This window comes from Boleophthalmus pectinirostris, unplaced genomic scaffold (assembly GCF_026225935.1).
Source record: "Boleophthalmus pectinirostris isolate CB_2022bp ecotype Guang Dong unplaced genomic scaffold, ASM2622593v1 HiC_scaffold_22, whole genome shotgun sequence".
In the NCBI taxonomy this organism is placed as follows: domain Eukaryota; kingdom Metazoa; phylum Chordata; class Actinopteri; order Gobiiformes; family Gobiidae; genus Boleophthalmus; species Boleophthalmus pectinirostris.
In genome coordinates this window covers 32,621,640-32,645,896 of record NW_026571190.1, presented here as the reverse complement: position 1 = coordinate 32,645,896, position 24,257 = coordinate 32,621,640, and the positions used below count along the sequence as shown (strand labels likewise).

Genomic DNA, 24,257 nt, shown 5'->3' with positions numbered 1-24,257 from the left:
AGATTTTGAAAGTGGACTTGCTTTGCTTTGGGAGTCACCTGGATACTCACCTGGGGGGAGGTACTTCCTGCAGGGCGGAGCATAAAAGGCAAGCAGGTGTCATCAATTAGGGAGAGACTTCTGTGCAGGGATTTGTACTTTCGTTGGTGTTAACTAAAGAAGTCTGTTTTAAAAGAAAGTTGCCACTGGTTAAGGCCACTTTTTTTTTTTTTTTTTTTGCATCTGCCTCCAACTTGGACCACTTTGGCCAGCTTCCCCACAGGGATATTTTTTATATAAATAAGTATATTTATTTATTTATTTTTTTTTTTAAATATAGGGATTGTACAACAGCTGGGTATTTAGTTTATTTTGGATACATTTATGTTTTTCTATGCTTTATTTCATGTTCAAAGTATATTTTATTAATTTTATGTTTTATACATCGCAAAACTGCTCTAAGGTACGTATTTGTAGCCTGAATTTATTTTCAATTCAAAATAAATTATCAATAACAAAGTGTTTTGTTTTTTTTGAGAGAGAAATGCTGAATAAATGCATCATGTAACTACAAAATAATTGTTTGAATAATCGTGATTTCAATATTGACCAAAAAATAACTGCGATAATGATTTTTTCCGATAATCGAGCAGCCCTATCTGGAGTTGTGTTTTGTTTCATTCACACATGTTTGACTATTTCTTTATTATTAGTCTGTCTACATCTCCAAAGCTCAAAATGTTCTTTTCCACCTTGTGATGTCATGTAGTGGTAGTTTTCAAGTTAACAACTACATTTTATCTTTTGTTCAGTAGAGATGGGCAATTCTAGAGCTGAAATTATCCAAATGATTCTAGTGATGGTGTATAGACTTTAAAAACACAGTGGAGCGCCTCCTGCATTACCACTTAACATCACAGACAGTGTTTTCAGTGCGAGAGAAGAACTCAGCCTAAATATACAGCGTCAGTGTGTTAAACATGTGTGAATTAAACGAAACACAACTCCAGTCATGTTTTTGATGAAGAAACAACATTATAACACAGATCAGAGACGGCCTTTTAAATGTGTGCGCATGACTATTAAAAATATGAGTCACAGTTTGAACCGACTTCAAATGCAGTCTACCCCTTTTCTGAACCCACGCTGAGTGATGGAAACCCTCTCTAACTAATTGGCCTATTTTTTACTTCCTCACAAATCACATTCCGAGCTTCTATCAGCACATTTGCCTCTACTCTGGCCCAATACGCTGCACAAACTCAGCCTGATGAAGCCGTCCAAGTTAAATTAAAATAAACAGACTGCGAAATGGGAATGGAGGAGCTCTGCGTGTGTGTGCCTGTGCTTTACGAAGATAAGGCCCTGTGATACTTTCGCGTTCTACCTCAGACCGTGGATCTAGAGGGCATCTTGTCACATGCAATGTTCTTCATCCTGTGATTGACTAAGGCCATTCAAGCTCAATTCCCCTCCCCAGTGATCAATTCTCAGTCTAAGAAGAAGCACTAGTAATGACTTTATAGATTGTTGCTATGCTGTAGGGAAAGCATGCATTTTGGATATTACCCATGTGGCAAGAGAAACAATATATAATCACTAAATGTCCTGGTATGCTGCCACACTCATCCATTAATAATACGAGCTCATCTGTTACTAAGGCTGCGTTCAGACTGCAGCCTGAAGTGACCCAAATCCGATTTTTTGGCTTCTATGTGACCTGTATCTGATCTTTTAATGACAGTCTGAACGGCACAGATCCGATTTTTTCAAATGCGACCCAGGCCACTTGGATATGTGCTCCTGAAACTGATACATATCTGATCTTTTGACATGTGACTTCAGTGTGAATGGCCAAAGCGCATCCATCCGACCTACACGTCATCAACAAGCGACAAACGTCACTATTCTGCGCTGAAGCAGGTGGAAACCGGAACTGTAAAATCGCCAGGTGCTCAATGCTCGCGTCCATGTTTGGACAACTTCCGTAAACACAGAGCTCGCTGCTGTTGACGCATGGGGTTGACGTCGTCGTGTCTCCAGTGCACATGCGGGACACTTTTGGGCCGTTTACCGTTCACACTGGAGTCACAGACAAGTCGCATTTAAATGGAAATGTGAACGACCTCGCAAAAACATCGGATTTCACAAAAAAATCTGAATTGAGCATTAAGCCCTGCAGTTTGAACGTAGCCTAAGACACTGCAAGAAGGAGTTTAGAAGGCCTGTAACAATAAATACTATATTGACTTACTGTTCAGTATATAAAATAGTCAATATTTATCGTTAGGCCTGTCATGATAAATTTTGAAGATCGATATATGGCTGAAGTAAATATCGACGATAAACGGTAATAATGAACCATAAAAATGTAAATCTATAATACTGTTAAAAAAAATCATGAGCCGCAAGAAATAAACAGCAGCATGAATCACTTTAGTGCTTAAGTTTGCGTCTGTAATGATTCATAGAAGTTAGTAATTAAACCTTTTACATCATAAATCTTATAAAAACAACCAAATATTTCCAGTATACTGCAAAGAAAAAGTACACACGATAAATACAGGCCTGTGTGTTCTTTTTCTTTGCAATAATGGGGATATTTTTGTTATTTTCGTTGTAATACTAAAAGATCTGAGCTGTAGGGACAGAGGAGCTCAAAAAGGGAGAGATACAGGAATACATTCATGCCATACAACTCACACTTATGTAACAGATAATACTCCCTACAACTGTGCAGTAACTCATCATTATGTAAAAGATGACCCTATGTCCTCTCAAACATCACATCATCTTTGCTTTTGGTTTCCTTATGACCTCTTGGCTATAGCAGACATATATTTTTCAAAATTTTATTTTTACTTGTACATATGGGTCAGTGATGTTTTGCAGTTTTCAAATGCTAAAAAAATTAAAATATAATTGCATACAAAATGTGTAGATTTTTCTGGTATATTTAAGTGTATATTTTATCATTTCATATATAAGAAACTTTGATTAAAAACGTTTTTCTGCATTTAAAGCCAGGGATGTCTTAAAAAAGTAATTTGGTAAAGGACATATTGTTAAAGTGTAATTCAATTTAAAATAACATATTATTGAAAATACACAAACTGAGATCTACAAATAAACAGCAGGCCATGAAAAAGTTTTTTTTTTTCTTAAAGTTCTGAAGACTTTCACAATTTGCCCTAATACGGCATTAACTCTAAACTCTGGTACCAATTTCTTTTTTCATTAAGAGTAAAACACTTCAAAACAGGATAAAACCTAAGCATGTAAGCACTTTCCCTCTTTAAATTTAAGTTCTTAAACAAAAATCTAGTGTTTATGTCAAAACAACATTTTTCATTACATGATACATTTCACTGTAATATCAGCGTACATTTATATAATTATACCTTATTTGCTCTTGCTACTTCTGCTACTTATTTAGAATTTATTAAACCATTCATGTGTTTCTCTTTTATTTGGACACAGTAGCTCACAGCATATTATAATAATTTCCCTTGTGGATCAATAAAGTTTGTCTAAGCCTGTAGAAGGCAGAATAACTAACTTCTTTGACTTATTCTTGCTTCATTCTTCCATTTATTTGTTGTCGCTTATGCTTTTTAATTATAAAGTATATTTAAAAATAGTGGTTCATTATTATTGTGTAAGTGACAAAGTAGTTTCAGTATTATTGTGTAGCGTTCATATTTCTCTGTAGCAATATGTTGTGCTTCAAAACGTGTTATGGATTTGAAAATGCAGTTTAGCTCAGGATGGAGGACACATGCTGCAAATTCTGACAGATGTGAGAGCGGATACTCCCCCGGAGAAAAGGTCTGCAAGACTAATCCCGGTCTGAATGGACTCTATTAGCAAAATCGCAAAAGCTGCAATTTTTGAAGCACCATCATTTCCACCACAGACAATTACTGGGTTTCAGATGACATCCCAATATTCTATAGGCCAAACATTTTAACACAATGTAGTTTTGTGTGGTAATAAAGCAGGCTCTTGGGTCTAATCACTAATAGAATTGACCAGCGTCAACATTTGTGAATCTACTTTTGGGATATTTCATGGTTAAGTACACTCCAATCAATAGGGAAAACTTGTCTCTTGTCCCCCAGCTGAAAGTACAACATCAACACGTTATAGATTCTGAAAACCACCAATATCCTTCTCTGTTTCTGCATACAAACTTTTCAGGTCTGTACATGTGATTGTTGTATTCGTTAGTTGGTTCATAGGCCTATCTCAGATCCCATCCACACTAGTACGTATCTGAGTCCTTTTCGTTGCGGATGCAGTGTTCGTCCACACTAATCTGATGGAAAAAAGCTCCAGAGAAACTGGTGTCTGGAGTCGCCAGCTCCCACGAATTCATCTGAGTATAGATCTGATCTGGTACTGTGTGGACGCCTGAAAACGCCGATACTCTGACGTAGGTCTGTGCACCGTGATGCAATTCACCGACAAAACGCTAAGAGACTAGAATATATGTCCATTCATATATACGGTCTGTGCGTACGACCTGCAGATGTATAATCTCTGAAAAGTTTAACATGAATCATCTCCAACGCGACAAAAGCACAGAACAGACTCACCATCAGCAGAACACCCGAACACGCTGTGTCACAGAAAGAACACTCATATTCCACTGAGTCATGTCCTTTAGTCCGACAGAAGCTGAACCGCATCAGCGCACAATAATGAGCTGTTTTTTGTGGCTCAGTTTATACAAATTAGCCATGCAGTTTTAAGTTCTGTTTCTGTAAAACGTAAACAAATATGCTCAAAGCTGTGTTGATAGGGAAGTCTTGCGGACACAGAAACCATGTGTCTGGACACAAACAGTGATACAGTGATTTGTTTCAGTGTAAACATAGTCAATCTTTTTGTCAATTCCTCTGAACACATTAAAAGGTACACTGTCTAACTTTTCTGTCAGGGGTCCCTCACCTGCAATTTTCGTTGGATACGTCATTGCTCTGCCTGAAATATTTCACCATATGACTTTCAACTGCTCTACCTTACATTTATTCAATTAGAGGTAGTTTTATAGCTCAAAAATACCAAGAAAAACAGGCATTCTGACTGAGCGCAGGGTTGCCTCCCACAGATCTGACCTGTAACTTGGCCTGGTTTGGTCTCCATGAAGATTGAAATATTCAACAGTATTAAAACTTTCTGACAAAAAAAACCAAAAAACATCTCCATGGAGAAAATAATTTGACAGAGCGTCCATCAGAGAAGTCATTGAGGAAGGATATTATTGTGAGATTCATTAATTTGGTCCTGGCAGGAATGGATAGATCATAGCTGGTTAGCACTTGAACATGCAAAGAAATTCCATCTGCACACTGTAAAAACCTCACTTAGAATCATGGGAGTAATTATATTTCAATGGTACGAGTCAATATGTTGAATGAGGGCGTTATCAGTCGGCTCAGGGGACATCTGCAAGCCACACATGTCACTTAACCCCATTACACAGAGTTATCACAGTAATAGGCTTTATTTCCTCTGAGTGGTATGAAGCAGGAGCGTGGCGCAGGGCCAAAGGCTCTGAAATTGAAACATAGATATGTTTTATTACCTTGTGCTGGAAACTAAAGGAGACAGCTGTCCGCACCACTGCATCACACAAATGGTTAAAGGGATTATATTGTGTTATCTTCTGGGCTATGTTGTAATGTTGTTTCCTCATTAAAAATATATCTGGAGTTGTGTTTCATTTACATTTACACATGTATAACAGACAGACACTGCATATTTAGGCTGAGTTCTTCTCTCAAACACAAAACACGCCGTTCCACCTTGTGATGTCATGTGATAAGGAAGTGCTCCACAGTGTTTTTATACTCCACACGCTTTGACTAGAATCATTTGGATCATTTCAGCTCTAGAACTGCCGATATCTACTGAACAAAAAGGTAAAATGTAGCTGTTAACTTGAAAACTACCACTAAATGACCAAAAGGTGGAACCGACAGACCAATAGGCTCTATTCACGCTTACTTCACAAACCAGGAAGAAGTTTGGAAACATGCAATGACAAGTTCCAGTGTACCTGTGATGAAACCCACTGAAGTTAATGTGATCAGCGGTAAAACGAAGACTGAATATGTATGTGCTGTTTGGAATCATCTTGAATTTGACGCCTCATCTCTTCTAATCGCATGTACTCAGTGCGCTCGGAGTTGTGTGTCAGTGGGGAAATGATGAAAACTGAGGTATGGTTGTAATTGTTGATTAGTCGACCATAATGGAACACTGTAATGACATGTAGATGAAGAAAACTGGGATATTTTCTCTTTTTGTCCTAAATTTGGTCAGACTTGCTACTGTGAACAAAGCCCACCGGAAATTTTCATCGCATGTTATTAAACGTCTTCCTGGTTTGTGACGCAAGCGCGAATAGAGCCTATGATAAAGGATTATTCATAACATGTGTGAATTAAACAAACATAACTCCGGGTATGTTTTTAAGGAGGTAACAGCGTCAAAACATGGTTTAAAACTCATGAGAAACAATTTTGTGTAATATAAGACCTTTAACAAACATTTGTCTGAGCCATTTAAACAGTTACGCACAATATCCTAGTTTACAATAAAAGTGACCAATCCTATCACTGAAACAGTAAATCAGGGTACAGCCAAGTCTGGAAAAAGACTTTTTTAAATAAGTTGCATTTTACACTTTTGTGAAAATAAGATTAAAATGCCAGCTCTGCATTACTAATAATGTTGGTATAAAAACTGTGAAATTGTTAGGGCTATAATCTTTCAAATTATGAACACGGGAGAAGCAGTTTTCTGAGCTTAAACATGCAGCAATAAATGAGGTATTCCCAGATGCAAAAGAAACAGGTTTTAAGACAGCTGTAAATCTTCCTGTGAGACAGGCAGGCGATGAAACGTGGAAGAAAGCAAAAGCAGCCTCTTCTCTTCTCCCTTCACACAGAAATGTCAGGCATCTGTGTCAAAGCTGTTTTGGGCTCGCCATCACTTCAGGGTCGAACAAATAAGAAATACATTTCAGCACAAAAGTAGATGGCATAAGATTTTATAAGTGAAACGGTTTAAGATGCAATATGTAACTTTTCTGGTGAGGTCTCTGCCACCTGCTTGTCTCCATGGAGATGTTGTTGTCTTTACTAGAATGTTTCACAGTATAAGAATGAATGTCCTCAAGAGACAAGCAAGAGGCGCCATCAGGTCAAGTTACAAGTCTGATCTGTAGGGAGGTAACAATAACTGAAATATTGTGATACCGTATCCTCAAAAGTCTCACAATAATAGCTTCCTGCTTATAAACATAGGGAACTACATATCCCATGACTCATTTCAGGGCGGACAACATGAAGAAATGTGTTTTTACTTGAATTCTTATGATTATGATAGTAACAATTCACACCAAAATCTTGTCAAGGTATTTTAAAAGCAAAAAAGTCTCCCATCTACAATTATATCAGCCTCTTCAAAATATTGCAATAAATATCGTACCGTGAGATGAATATCGTGATAATATTGTACTGTGAGATTTGGATACCGTTACAGCCCTACTGATCTGTGAAGCGAAGACCCTCTCACAGTAATAATATGCATTTCTCAAGGTATTAATTAACAATAAAAACACCTATGATTAAATAAATGCAAGATCGCTGGTAGGGATACAACAATACACTGAAATTTTTAATGGACTCCATACTCGATACTGCAGGGGTCTCCAGTCTTTTGCCTCATTTGAGCTACTTTTTGCAAAACAAAAATGCCAGAGAGCAGATTTTAGCAGCCCCTAGAAATTTAGTAAATATAAGAACTATGACAAGTCGTAGATGAGGTACAGTTGGATGCCAATAAAACATAACCCATTATCCAGAAATCTAGGCATCAAAATGATGCATTTAAAATGGAAATACGATTAGTCAAATTTGAGTTATTCAGCACAGTGGTGTAATTTAGAAATCCCCTGGTGAGTTACTTGGAAGGGGGTGGAGAGCTACTGGTAGCTCCCAAGCTACAGGTTGGAGACCCCCTGCGATACTGGTTCTATTGATATCGTATTTTTTATCATTTTAAAAGTTATTCTGTAGCTTTACTTTAAATGCCAAATAACAGTTACAAAATTAATTCATGTTTAAAGGAAATCAATTATATTTATATATCTGCCATAGTATTGGTTGAACATAAAGTATCGGTATCGAAACAGAAAAAAACTATTGGTGCATCACAAATCACTGCCATACTGTGGAAACTATAGGCAACAAAACTTTGAGAGAAGCAGATGGGAGACTTTACATCAGAAAAATCACATACTACAATCCAACCACTACATATTGCTTATTAGTCTGCAAAAAAAACTGTACTGTGACCCATCTGTCTCTTAACAAATGTAGACTTAAGAAATGTAGAATGAGCCTTTCAAATTATTAGGTCCTGACAAAGGTGTGTTCAATCTTCTTCTGTGTGAAATGTAAAACTTCCTGCTATGTTAACATGACCTGCGAATTGTAAAGAGCCACAGGAGAATTAGATGCTTTAGAGAGGAATCTAATTTTGTCTTCTCATTCATGGACTGTGCAAGAAGCCTTCTGCAGTATACTGTTCCACTCTCTTATCACAAACACATTAGAACAGTTTATGCTAAGCCCATCTAAAGCAGCTTTCTTTATGAATATTTAGCTCAAAACGAAATAATGAATCATGCAACAACAGAGGGTTTGCTCTTTAGAAAAACCTGACAACACAAACACCTAAACAGCACGCCGAGTAAGCATTTTGGAAGGGCGAATATCACACTATTTTCTGATCCATCCATCCATTTTCTTCCATTTATCCGGGGCCGGGTCCATTTTCTGATCTCTATTATAATGTTGTTTCCTCATCACAAACATAACTGGAGTTGTGTTTTGTTTCATTCACACATGTTTAACAAAGTTCTTCTCTCTCAAATAGAAATCACTCTGTTCCACCCATGGATCTATTAAAATAACTGGATAGGGTATTGCTGCTTGTAGCTGCCCCCAGCTGATGTAGTGGCCACTCATTGGAATTTCAGTGGAAAAAATCCCATGGGCTGAGAGAGGATTTTTCTCATAGAGCGCAATGTTATCATAAACTGCTCGTGTTCGGCTGACAGGGCTCCTAAAACTTTCAAAAATGTCAGATTTGTTGGCGATTTTTGCTTATTTTTAGATCATAAACTTTTTCTCAGCTCAAAATCCTTCAGTTGTCTTAAAAAAACGCTTTATAATCATTAGCTCCGGCTCCACTCTAGCTCCTCTTGCTCCAATTGGCCAAAGCGATCACGTGACACACGAGCCCACGGGAGAAAAGAGCACTACTGCGCACGCTCGGTCGGTCCACAGCCACCGGAAGTACTTATCCGGGCTAAAGGCGAATCTGGAATCATGCGCCACTGAGCTCGGCCCAGGGCTTGGTTCCACCTTGTGATGCCATGTGGTAATACATGAAGTGCTCCACTGTATTTTTAAACTCCATACACCTTCGCTTGAATCATTTGGATGATTTCAGACCTGGAATTGCCAAGCTCTATTGAACTAAACACTAAAAGGAGCTGTTAACTTGAAATCTACCTCTTCATCACATCATAAGGTGGAACAGAGCTTTGGAGATGTTGACAAACTAATAATAAACATGTGTGAATGAAACTCCAGATAGGCTTTCGAGGAGCTAACAACATTATAACATAGTTTAAAACTCACAAGAGCCAATTTTGTGTAATATAGGACTTTTATGAGTGGCCACAGCAGCTTTATGAATATATTTACAAAAACAAATGTAATACAAGTCTGCTCAAAACAATAAATGAAACAAAACAAAACTCTGGGTATGTTTTTTGAGGAGGTAACATTGATTTAAAGCTTACAAGAATACATTTTAAAACGGGGCCTTTTTATGAATATTTAGCTCAAACCTAAATAATAAATCATGCAACAGCAGAGGTTAAAACAAAGAGGCTGTGACCCTTTACCCTTTAAAAATACCACACAGACAAACGTGATCACAAAATTACTTACACAGCATGCCAAGTAAGCGTTATGAAAGGCAGTGAGAGAAGAGTGGCCATCGCACCTTTATGAATATACTTACAAACAAATCAATACAAGTCTATTGAAAAGCACTCAGGTGTTTTGAGAGGCCGCAGCAGCATCAAGAAAATATAAAAGTAACTGGCTTTATTTTTGTCTTGCAATTGTATAGTACGGATATTTACTACTATACTACTATTTTGGGAGGGTCAGCATTGATTGTTTTGTGTGTTTTATTTGCACAACTGGGATTTTTTTGTTATTTTTTTGGCTATATGGTAAGATTTAAGTCGTAAAAGGTTGAATTAAAAGCTTTGCAAACCAAGTGTTCTAGTATTAGTAGTAGTAAGTATTCTATGGATTCGTCATTGTTCTGCCTGGAATGTTCCACAGTGTGACAATAAAGAGCTCTTGTTTACATTTATTCAATTACAGGTTGTTTTATAGCTCAAAAATACTTTGAAAAACAGGGATTCTGAAAGTGAGTAGAGTTGCCTCTCCACAGATCTGACCTGTAACTTGGTCTGGTTTGGTCTCCATGAAGATAGAATGGTTTAATATCATACTGTGAATCATTCCAGATGAAGAAATAACATCTCCATGCAGACAAGTATTTGTAGATCCTCCACCAGAAAGGTTACACAATGCACATTTAAAGGGCCAGTTCAGAATTTTGGACATAGGACCTCATTACCTAGTGAGCCAGAGATGTTTTTTAAATATTCCATCCAGTCCTTGTATTTGCAGAGGTCACTGGTGCTAAACTAGTGCATGTCAATGGCCATAGTTATCCTGCCACTATAAACAGTCTTACCCACTCCACAAAACACCCGAAGAACATCTATTATCACGCCAGACTGTCGATGTAAATGTCTATGTCAATAGAATAATTTTAGAAGTAAACTCAACCTTGCATTTGAAGGATTTATGTCTGAGCAGCAGCAGCAAGTTGTACAGAAAGAGAGTCCTTACAGAAAGATTGGCAGCAGCGGACTGATATATGAGAAAATAGTCCCTCAACATGCGACGATTCATGCGATGCAAGGTTAGTTTTATTTCAAACATTATTCTATCAACACAGACATTCATATGGACAATCTGGCATAATAATAGATTTGCCTTGGGTGCTTTGTGAAGTGGGTAAGACTGAGGATAACTATGGCCATTGACATGCACTAGCCTAGCACTAGTGACCTCTGCAAATACAAGGACTGGATGGAATATTTAAAAAAGTGTCTCCACACGTCTCCAACACTCTGGCTCACTAGAAAACGAGGTCCTATGTCCAAAATTCCTGACCGTCCCTTTAAGTGTTTCTTTGTGCTGCTTATTTATTGCAACACTGTTTGGCGCTGGTTTAAATCTGTCAGTGGCATAAATTAGTTGCAACTAGGGATGGGCATTCGATGAAATTTTCTTAATCGATCGTCGGAAGAATTAACGATCGATTATCGATTAATCATTAACGTTTTTATATTAAAATGATCATCATTATTATTACTATCTGCACTACTAATCTGCATAAATAAATTCAACTTTATGACATATAAACCGTAACGACTCTAGAGCCACATCAAGCCCGTTTGACATTATAATGTGTTTAATTCAGTTTTGTGCAACTCTCACAGAAATGAAACTTAAAACCGCATCGCTAATTTGCATAAACTTAGCGAAGATAAAACTACAGCTCTTGTGCTCTGATGTGGTTCAACTTCTGTCGGATTAAAAGACATGACTCAGTGGAATACAGGTTAGTGTGTACATATTTGCATTTGTCAAAACCAGGACACCGTACGGGGGGTGGGGACTCGTCATCGACATTGCGCGACTCTCACCTGGCAAAACTTTTTCCCACTGGACACCGAAACATATGTTCCTGCTTTGTGCACTGTGCACATGGACTCACACTTGTCCCGAACGCAACGGAAAGCGTGGATTTTCTTGTACAAGTCATCGTTAAATACGCATTTGTGCTTCGGTACACTGCAGACTGACCGACTGTTTGTGTCTCGCTCCTTCTGAGTGCAGAGAGACACATGTACAGACCCCTGTTTGGTCACGCTACACACAGCAACCTACATTCGGTTTGTCGATTAAAATTAACGTAATCGATGAAATTCTTAATAATCAATTATCGATTCATCGATTAATCATGCCCATCCCTAGTTGCAATATTATCACTAATCGTCTGTATTTCCTTCAGCAATGTACGCACTTCAACATTTGTTATCGTGACAGGCCAATGTGTGAGAGATTTGCAGCAGGTCACAGTAGTTTGAGACAGAGAGTTACTGGAGAGATTCAGCTGGGTCTATTGTACAACAGCTCTGCTCCCACAGTGAACAATACAGAACTATACAACAGAACAAGTCACCCTTGCGTAAAAGATGACACATAATCATTGGGGAGCGACAGATATTGGCTGGTCGTGTTATTGGGCGTTTTAGCACATCAGATTTAAAAGTGCACTGTGTAACTTTTCGGTTGGGGGGGTCTGTCACTTGCTTGTTTCTGTAGATATGTCATTTTTCTTCCTGGAATGTCTTACAGTATGACATTAAACAGCTCTACCTTACATTTACCGTACATATATTTTCCGCACCATAGGGCACGCTCAAAAGCCTCCAACCCCATCAAAAAACAAATGCGCGCCAGACAATCCAGAGCGGGTGTCCCAACACGACCACCCGCAGCGCACGCAAACACACACGGAGCAGACAGTGACCGCACAGCGAAAAACACCCACAGCCACACTCATCACACCACTCGGACGAGGAATGGAACAAAGGAACGAACTGAAAAAGCGAGTGCAATGTGCCACTTCTAGCCACGACTGAACAACTGAGTCACTGCGAACACACCGACAATCCAGCGGCCCCAGACAGCACCCTCCCTACACGCCACAACTGAACAAAGCCCAGAGTCACCGTGAACGTGCCAAACAAAGTCCCACTGACCCAAACTGTTGTGTTTTGTTTAAAGTCCAGTGCGGTTTATTTGTGAAAAACGTTCGAAAATAGACCATTTAATGACAGTGCGTTTTATAATCCAGAGCGCCTAATAGTGCGGAAAATACGGTATTCAATTGCAGGTGGTTTTATAGCTCAAAAATACCTAGAAAAACAGGAATTCAGCCTGTCGGGCGGAGCCGCCTCTCCACAAATCTGACCTGTAACTTGATCTGGTTTGGTCTCCATGAAGATAGAAAGGTTTAATTAATGCCATAGTGTGAAACATTCCAGACGAAGCAATAACATCTCCATGAAGAAAAGCATCTGAGGGACCTTCCATCAGAAAACTTACCCAATGCACCTTTAAATGTAGTTTACCTTATTAAATATTGTTAAACTTTTCTGGTCGCCTCCATGGAAATACTATTGCTGAAATGTCCCATAGTGTGGCATTAAACATGTATCTCCATGGAGTCAAGCAGGTGATGGTACTAGGCCAAGTTACGAGTCAGATCTGTGGATAAGTGGCCCTGCTCTCAGTACGTATGCATGTTTTCCAAAACATTAAAATCCTCTGTAACTGAATAAATGTAAGTAATGTAAGTTTAATGCAATACTGTGGAGCATTCCTGGCAAAATAAAAACTTCTCCGTGGATACAAGCAGGTGATGGACCCTCCCTCTAAAATGTTACACAATGTACCTTTAAATATGTTTTTTGGGGGGTGTTTGAAGCATCCATATTCTCCCCCTGCTGTCTCTGGGCGGATTATACTGACTTATGTTGAAAATGGTTCAGGCTCTGTTCAATGGCAGTGTATTCTCCCAAGGAAACTGCATAGGGAGCTGTATCTCTAAAGTTATTAAGTGCTGCTATAAGGCTCTATACTGCTCACCTTCCTCTGCTCCACCCACTTTTTCTTCACACTGCTACTATCACTACCATTATCCTCTTGCCGCTTAAGTATTATAAAAATTTGGTGGATTTGTGTCAAATGCAAAACATTCATTTCCACCAACAAGTCCACAGTGCACACTTTCTCTGCTTGAAAATAGCTTTGTAGTCCATATAACTTATTTGCTGTAGTATATTTAAAGTGTCCTTTCTAGGATCTAAACATCAATGAAGGTCTGGTGGGACATTTTAACCTGTTATAAAAAGGCACATATTTCAATTATTCTCTATATTAATCACTATTCTATGGCGATCAATTGGCCCTCTGCTTCACTTGTGTATAGATATGTGGCCATTGATGAGAAAAGTTTAGACATGTCTGCTGTAGAGTAGCCAGGCTGACGCCACCTAGTGCCTCCACTCAATTTCATTTCTCTCCAATGACTAGGTCAGGAATCGGATTACACTAGACGGTTTGCAAGAACCCCGGAAGGTGTAGACCGCGCACCAGCCAATCAGCAAAGAGCTGTGAAGCAATGACGTCAAACTCAAGCGCCTGTCTGGGTCCCTTTTAATGGTACAGCACAACAGTAAACAAAGCAGTCGAGATGGATCTAGACGATTGGCAATGATTCCTGAGATCGAGGATTTAAAGCCAGAACAAAGAGCATGTTTGGCGAATTTTATCAAGGGGAAAGACGTTATTCCCCTTCTTCCTACGAGATTTGGAACATTACATACGTCATGACCAAACAGCAGCGACTGGTTAAATAAAAAAGTACCTGCCTACTGTCAAGTGAACGAACCCTAATGCTGTGAGGTCAGACAGTTTCACGAAATGAAACCGTCTGATGAATCAGGCTAGCTGTAGAGATTGGCAGCCTTTTTTTTAAAAAAAAAAGCATGCAATAATAGCAGTAGCAATGGTGGTAATGGCATTCATAATTGTAGCACTGTGGCAGCTTCTGGAATAAGGTCAGTAGCACAGACTGATATTTGATCACCTGACTGAAGAAGATACACAAATCTTTGTTTGAACACTTTAGTTCAAACAGGGAATGACACAAAAAGTGGCTCTGCTCTCTGGGTTTGTAGTGTAGATGTCAATAGCAACCATTGATTTTTTTTAGATGTTTTCTAGTAGAGCATTGCATCGTAACTGAGTTGAAGTGGATTTACACAACATAAATTGGTAAAACATATTAAATTGGCTCTACAAATTGGCCTTAAAATAGACCATATGGCTGCTCATGGAGTTTGGCATCAGTCAAGAAAAACAATGTCAGTGCTCCATTATCCTCACACTGAAATCTCACATTTTTACACAATTTTGTAAAAAATTGTAAAAAGTTACTGCATTGTCATTTTAAATGCACAGCAAGCAGTGACAGAGTGTGAATTATCTCCTTCTCTCCCACTTGTTTACCACTGGGACAAAGAAATGTGGCTTTCTATGAGGCTGTATTTTTATTTTTTTATGAAACAGATGTTAGAGAAGTCAGAGAATTGCAAAAAATGATATCTTGTTGTTAATCCTTTCAACAAAACTACCCAATGTTGTTCCTGTTTTACAGTAATATGCAGAGTCTTAGTCACTGCCGCCGGAGCCAGTCATCATGAGTCATGACAGACAACATAAGACACTAATACAGACTGTGTTACTCTTCCTTCATTTTGTGGGTTTGATGTAAAACCCATATACCCAAGTAATATGGGTCAACCAGAAATGGATTTCACTGTGACCCATATTGTAAAAAGCACGCCAGGAATACAAAAATAGCAGATGCTTATTATTTAACAAAGTACAGCTCCAATGTAACCAGCTTAATACTACAAAGAAATCCATGTTAGTGCAAAGAAAAGCTACATGTCATAGTTAATAGTCAATATAATGCACAATAAGTCGCTATAGTAAATCTCGTGACAGGCCTACTAAATACTGCTGCACCCACCAGTCTGGCAACAAGACATGTTTTTATATGCAGCAACTTTTTGTTCATAGTAAATCATTGCCAACCCTGTGTGATTAGTGCAACTACAACCCCAATGCAATATCTGACCAAGGAAATAAATTACAGAATAAACTCACTGCTCCGTTGGCTTTGAAAGTGCACGGTTTAAAAAGTGTAGAAACAGTTTCAGTGACCGTCTCCACGCTGAAATACTCCAGGAGGAATGACAGGAATGAGGAATTACACCGTCTCTTTGCTTAATAAGGGTTTAAGTGAAAATGCCACTGTGTTTTCTGATAAAATATGAGCTTGCTGTCATCACCCGCTTCAACTTTATAGCACTTACAAGAGCTGGCACGCCCCACGTGACCCTCGCATATCCTGCCATTGTTTCCGTTGTCGTTTGTTTTTTCTCGTGCATTAAACCGTGTAATTATTCAAGGTTACAGCACAAACAGAATAAAATAACTGCCATAGTGTGTGTCATATTAAGGCTAGGTTTAGGCTTAAGTTCCAGAAAGCAGTGACAGCCTCTTCTGCAGCTCGAGCACTGTCAGAACAGCTCAGAGAAACTGTAAATCCTCTGACAGCAGATTCTGATTTATCTCCAGCACCAAAAAGCCTCTTGGACCCAGAGACTGTGTACAGGCTAAACTAACTGTACACAGCCTGGACCCCGCTCTGTTTGGACCGCTCTAGTCCTAGTCCAGAAAACAACGCATCTTTCCCCAAACAGGACTAAAGGTAAGGGATGTAACGATATTATCACGATATGCATCTCACGGTACGATATCTACTGCGATATTTTGGAGTGGCTAACGTAATTGTAGATCAGACAAGTTTATGCTTCTAACTTTGGTGTGAATTATTTCTGTCATAATCCCAAGAATTCAAGTACAAAACATATTTCTTTGTGTTGTTTGCTCTGAAATGAATCATGGGATATGGAGTTCCCTATATTTATAAGCTGCTGCTACTGTAAAACTATGCATTTCAGCAGCCCACGATATTATTGCGAGACTTTTGGCGATATGATATCACAATATTTCAGTTCTTGCGATATTTTGTGGAGGCTGTGAACAAAACTGTTAATATGCTACTTTTTCCCTCTTAAAATGCCTTGACAAGACTTAATCCAAAGAACTAAGACATAAAAGTATTAGAACTGTTATTTCTTCATGTAGTCTGCACTGAAATGGAGCAAAGGATCATGGACTATGTAGTTTTCTCTGACTTTTTTTTAAGCTATTGCTGCACCATAACTCTTAATTTAAGCAAAGAGACTTGTAATTCGATATTGTGTGATGTTGGCATTCTTCAAGCCAAGTTTTTACAAGGCTAAAAAGGTCAGATTAAATTAGTATCAATTAGCCTAATGCTGTGAATTTTAAAGTTTAAAAGGCCTATATTATTACTCTATTTTCTGATCTATGTGATAATGTTGTTTCCTCATCAAAAACAGACCTGGAGTTGTGTTTTGTTTCATTCACACATGTTAAATAGGGATCTAACGATATCCAACTCTCGATATGATATTTTCACGATATGCATGTTACGGTATGATATTTATTGCGAAATTTTGTGGAGTCTATGCTATTTTTTGTCTTTTAAAAATGCCTTGACAGTAGGGGTGTAAAGATATTCAAGTCTCACAGTACGATACTCTCATGGTGTGAACCTCATGGTACGATATTTATTGCGATATTGTGGGAAAGCTCATGTTATGGTGGGAAGGCTCACAATTAGGGATGTAACAATATCCAAATCTCTCAATATGATAATTTAAAGATGTACATCTCACGGTACAACATTTATCGCAATATTTTATGGAGGCTGCGAACAAAACTGTGAATATGCTACTTTTTCCTCTTAAAATGCCTTGACAAGACTTAATCCAAAGAACTAAGACTTAAAAGTGCTTAGAACTGTTATTTCTTCATGTAGTCTACACTGAAATGGAGCAAAGGATCATGGTCTATGTAGTTCCCTTTGTCTTTTTTTACCTATTGCCGCACCATAACTCTTAATTTAAGCAAAGAGACTTGTAATTCGATATATTGTGATAGTCCACAATATTATTGCGAGAACATTGAAGATACGATATCACGATATTTTGGTTATTGTTACATCCCTACTTGACAGTTTTTAGTCTGTCTTTTCTGTCATCAAGTACTTATAGTAACATAAATTCTTCACGCTGTCTGTGCTGATATGAGGCAAAGGATCATGGTCTATAGTTCCCCTGGCTTTTTTTTTGTTGACACTATACTATAACAAAGAATTTAATCAAAGAGACTTGTAATTTGATACATTGTGATGTCTTATGATATTATTGTGAATCTTTTGATGATACGATATCACGATATTTCGGTTATTGTTACATCCCTAAAGTTTAACACACAAACCCTGCATATTTAGAGTTTAGAGTTAATTTGGATTATTTCAACCCTGGAATTGCCCATTTCTGCTCAACAAAGCGTAAAAGGTGACGCTTAACTTGAAAACTACCACTTCATGACATCACAAGGTGGAAGAGAGCATTTTGAGCTTTGAAAATGTACAGACTCATAAAAAAGGATTACTCAAACGTGTAAGGATGAAACAAAACACAACTCTGGGTATGTTTTTTGACCAGGTAACCATATTATAACACGACTTAAAGCTCCTAAAGAGTCAATTTTGTGTAATATAGAAGCTTTAAACCACATTCCAGTTTCACAAATTTCTCGTAACAGCTGGTAAAGCAGACCTGTATCGGGCAGAGTCAGGTCCACAGAGGCATGGACTGTACTGACATCTGTTCGCGTTTGATTTGACGCATGACTTTGTGCAAAGGTGAGTTGGAGTTTGTGGTTAGTGCAATGTTTTCTCAATCTAATTTCATAAAGCAGCCAAACGACATACCACGGACAGACACAATGCACGTCTAAAAAATAGAGAAAAACGTGACTACAGCTGCAGCCGTGGAGTTTTTCTTCCGTGACAACAGGCGGGCAGCATCCAACCAAAAAAGTTACCAAACTGACACGGATCCTGCTGTAGCCTACTTGGCAAACCCGTCAAAGATTCTTAGTTTAAAGCAAGTGTAAGGTCACCAAAACAAGCCAGCAACATATCTCGACACAATAATAAGACTTGCCTGGTGGAAAAGTGCAATCGGGGCAGGATTTTTGAGAACGGCGTGAGGAGGATGAAGCGCTCCCAGAAGTCCCAGCGTAACTTTACCGACCATCCGCAACGAAGCCATGTTCAGCTCTCTTTCTCCGGCTCACACCCGCGTCAGCCTGGGCATTACTTCACGGGAAACACCCCCGAAAAGAGCTGTTTCGGTCAAAATGCCGCTGTGAATACGGTGAGGACGGGAGGAGAGCGCGCCGGGGCAGAGCACGGAGAGGGCGGTGCAGCGGAGGAAGGCGCACAGATCCGCATACGATTTCCTCCCTCCCCCCCCGACCATGACTGACTAAACGGGCTGGGCTGCCTCGTTTTTCTTTTCTGGCTTCATGTGTTACTCAAATCAGCCACCAGGGACCCATCGGAATGACGAGAAACATCACTCTGTCCACTCAAGAAAACAAAGTGATTAGGTGAAGGTTAAAGGGCACGAATTATCCTGTTTTCTAAGCGATTTTATTATTGTTTCCTCATCAAAAACATACCTGGAGTTGCATTTTGTTTCATTCTCACATGTTTAACACACGAAATCTTGCATATTTAAGATGAGTTTTTCTCTCAAACCAAAAAACGTTCTGTGCCAAATTGTGACGTCACGGTAAAACAGGAAGTGCTCCTCTGTGTTTGTAACTTCATGCACCTTCACTAGAATCATTTGGATGATTTCATTGCCGATTTCTACTGAACAAAAAGGTAAAAAGTAGATGTTAACTTGAAAACTACCGCTTCATGTCATCACAACATGGAACAAAGCATTTTTTTTAGCTTTGGAAATTAAACCAGGACAACTAAAACATCTGTGAATGAAACAAAACACAACTCCAGGTATGTTTTTTAGGAGGTAACAACATTGTAACATGGTTTAAATAAGGTGACCAGATTTTCAAAATTTAAAAACTGGGACACTCCTGGTTTGTTTTGGTTGGTAATGATAAAATTGTGAATCGAGTGCGTAATTAAGGAGACATTTTCTTTGTGTTTTGGCCATTTTTATGCAGCTTTTCTGTATTTTACCTAATCAAGCGACAATTTATGCCTCTCTTTACTGTTGGCAGGCATCAAATTGGTCAAAAATAGGCACATTTCTTGTATAAAAGAGGGACAAATCAAGGTTTTGGACAAATCTGGTGAGACAGGGGACACACGACTCAAAACTGGGGCTGTCCCGGGTAAATAAGGACGTCAGGAGTTAATTTTATGTAATGTAAGATCTTTAAAACATGGTCAGCAAGAGTTAATGTTTTGCTTTAGCAGCACACGGTTAAATATAGTCTTAAATCTGTATATGTTAAATTATGCAGGTGCCTGGGTTTATGTCGTGAGGATTCAGATCAAAGAGAGTTCTTTTAGGTTTAAACCAGCTGGATTCAGACAGTGAAACTATAACCGGAAAAATGAGAGACTGAGGTGAGGCTCATTCTGCTTTCTGATTGGATAATTGTCTTGAGAATCAAAACACCAAATTATAACATAAACAACTTTGCCATCGTATCCAATGTTTGTGCTAATGAAGAGTAAATCAGCTTTATAATTGTTACCAGCAAGAGCTATTTAATTTGAACATGTCTACTTTGTACCTTTGTTCATGAATATTTTAAAATCTAAATCGTACTTGCAGTTCCTTTTAACAAAAACTAATTGATTGATTTGAGAGTTGAACCTATTTTTCTTTCACGTGTCTGCCCTCTGCTTGACTTGCGCTGTAATGAGCAGATCACGTCACATGTCTAAAGTCCTCTAGGCCCGGATAATGGTGTGACAGGGGCCTCGCTGCTGCAGGCGTCACTCAGAGAAAGAGGAAAGTGTGGGGCATAATTACCCCTGGTTAGTCTGCACCTGTTCCCTCCGACAAAATGGATAGAACATCACCGCAATGATACCGCAGGATGTCGGGCTCTACCGGGGAAAATAAGGAAACCAGTTGTTACATCACATACGCAGGAAATTCAGTCCAAAAATGTGGCTTTTCATCTACTGTAGAAACGGAACTCAACTTTAAAGCAACTAAGATTGACAAGATTTCACAAACTGAGCAAACTGTGTTCCCAGATATGAAGTAAACATGTTCAAATATTGTTTTTGTTGATGATATTTGTAATGTGGTTTATTCCTAATAGGTTTTATTCATGCAGGAAGACGTCTGGAAAGATGTGATTACAACTTCAGATGTAGTTACCGACACTGGGCACCCCACCGACAACTGAGGTATGTTTGTAATTAGGGATGTAACAATAACCGAAATATCGTGATATCGTATCGTCAAAGTTCTCACAATAATATCATGGACCATCACAATATATCAAATTACAAGTCTCTTTGCTTAAATTAAAAGTTATGGTGCAGCAAAAGCTAAGAAAAAGACAGAGGGAACTACATAGACCATGATCCTTTGCTCCATTTCAGTGCAGACTACAAGAAGAAATAACAGTTCTAAGCACTTTTAAGTCTTAGTTCTTGGGATTAAGTCTTGTTAAGACATTTTAAGAGGAAAATATGCAGGGTTTGTGTGTTAAACATTAGGGATGTAACAATAACCGAAATATTGTGATATCGTATCATCAAAAGTCTCATAGTAATATCGTGAGCCATCATAAATTAACAAATTACAAGTCTCTTTGATTAAATTCTTTGTTATAGTATAGCATCAACTAAAAAAGCCAAGGGAACTACATAGACCATGATCCTTTGCTTAATTTCAGCACAGAGAGCATGAGGAAATTATGTTAGAATAAGCACTTTAAATTTTTGTTCTTTGGATGATGACAGAAAAGACAGACTAAAGGAGTGTCAACTAGGGATTTAACAGTAACCAAAATATCGTGATATCGTATCGTCAAAGTTCTCACAATAAAATCGTGGACCATCACAATATATCGAATTACAAGTCTCTTTTCTTAAATAAAAAAAAAGACAGAGAGAACTACATAGACCATGATCCTTTGCTCCATTTCAGTGTAGACTACATGAAGAAATAACAGTTCTAAGCACTTTTAAGTCTTAGTTCTTTGGATTTAGTCATGTCAAGGCAATTTAAAAGGAAAAAGTAGCATATTCACAGTTTTGTTCGCCTCCACAAAATATCACAATAAATATCGTGCCGTGAGGTTCATACCATTACAATATCGTATCATGAGATTTGGATATCATTACATCCTTACTGTCAAGGCATTTTTACAGGAAAAAAATAGCATAGACTCCACAAAATATCGCAATAAATATCGTACCATGACATGCGGGTCGTGAAAATATCCTATTGAGGGATTTGGATATCGTTATATCCCTATCATTAACACAACTCCAGGTCTGTCTGGGCCTTTTAAATTTATCGTTAAGTATCGCTACACCCCTAATAATTGTTGATTAGTTGAACATAACGGAATGCTACAATGACATGTAAATGAAGAAAACTGGGACATTTTATCAATTTTCCTTGATTTTGTCAGACTTACTACTGCGAACAGAGCCGTCGGAAGTTGTAATCGCACCTTTCCAAACATCTTCCGGATTTGTGACGTAACGTGAATAGATCTGATTACAAAAACATTGGACATGATAGTTGTGAAGTTGTTTAAACAGGGTGGCCGCGAGGTCTTAAAAGTTCTAAAAAGGTCTTAAATTTCATGTTCCTAAATTAAGGCCTTAAATGGTCTTAAATTATGTTGTCCAATTCTTATTTTTTTCACAAAGGTCTTAAATTTAATTAGCCTATTTTTTTTTGTTTACTCAACCGGGCTGCAGTGCAATGTTAAATGGAAGGAGGAAAAAAACATCAATGTGAGAACATGAATGAACTTCTAATTTGGAGCATGCGCCAACAATACTTTGTTTTTTGGCGCCGGTGGAAATGAGTAAACAATCAGTTCCAACTGTTCCAACAGTTCCAAAACTATGGTCAGATCCCCTTACGTCACGTACGCGTTTACGTCACATGCATCACCACCTAGCGTCACCACCGAGCCACCTGACATGCATACCCAATCGGATTCCACACACTTTTGCGTCACCAAATGCACGCAGATTTCTACGGAAGCCAAGAGATTTCACAACAAATGCAAACGCCGCAACAAATCAAAAAAAGCCACAACGGAAATGACCACAGGACTCTATTTTAATGCAAACGCCGCAACAAATACAAACGTCACAATACAAACACAAATGCTGCAACAACATTAACACATCAAAAAGCCACAACGGAAGTGACCGCAGGACTCGTGAAAAGTAAAGGAATGGAGAAGTTGGAAACGTAAGTAAAAGTAATGTATTGTTTTATCATTATTCATTTCACGTTGTAGTTCTTCTTTTTCACTTGATCGGTCCATCGGAAAATATAGTCCCGCGGTCACTTCCATTGTGGCTTTTTGATGTGTTGTGGCTTTTTAATGTGTTGTGGCATTTGCGTTTGTGTCGTGACGTTTGTATTTGTTGCGGCGTTTGCATTAAAATAGAGTCCCGTGGTCATTTTTGTTGTGGCTTTTTGTTGTGTTGTCGCATTTGCATTTGTTGCGGCGTTTGTGTTTGTTGTGACCCCTCCCAGCTTCTGTAGACTTCCTCCCGAAAACGCTCGTCTAAACACGGAATAATAAGTGAAGACGCGACGCCACTTTTGTGTCTTCTGTTTGGACCGTCATTGTATAAATGCAGACTTAGATTTTAGATATAGTACCGGTAGTTGGTTGGTCATTATTAGAATTAGACCTGGTGTTTTTCACCTGCATAATGGATGTGATGTTGGTTTTAAAACGGTCTTAAAAAAGTCTTAAATTTGGGGTAGTCAAACCCGGGGATACCCTGTAAAAAGCAGCCTTTCCAGCTCAGTGAGTGAACTCTGGAGGTTCTGAGCTTTCACATGAAGCACTGCCTATCCTTACACTGAGAATAATAAAAACTTGTATTTGTCTTTGATCTGCAGCTTTAGGCTCTGGCGGCGCAGGTTCAGTTGTGGTTGTACAGTTTGTAAAGCGTCTGAGCTCAGGCTTCTTATAAATGGTTCAGAACAACACAGTAAATCACAGAGATCTCCACAGGCTGCACACACACACACACACAGCAAAAAAAGATACAAGCAAGTTATCCTGGGCGCCCTAAAAGTTATCAGCAGCACACCACCATTATCAAGAATGTATTGTATAATATTATAAGTACATTACAAGTAATACAATTAGCTCCATGTGCCAGATGCTGTGCTCATTATCAGGAATAATCACCACAGAGACACACTTAATCAGACTGACTGATGCTTTTGCAAACTCGTACTCAGC

At 38.6% G+C, this 24,257-nt stretch overlaps 1 protein-coding gene across 1 annotated transcript in view; it reads right to left on the bottom strand.

Moving 5' to 3' along the window:
* The window catches only part of LOC110165365 (mitochondrial calcium uniporter dominant negative subunit beta), a 47,872-nt gene extending 28,593 nt beyond the window's left edge, over positions 1-19,279 (bottom strand). The window contains exon 1 of the mRNA XM_020930541.2: positions 18,965-19,279. Within this exon, the coding sequence (XP_020786200.1) occupies positions 18,965-19,072 (108 nt within the window). The 5' untranslated portion in view covers positions 19,073-19,279. The remainder of the gene's footprint in view (positions 1-18,964) is intronic.
* Between the last annotated feature and the right edge of the window lie 4,978 nt (positions 19,280-24,257).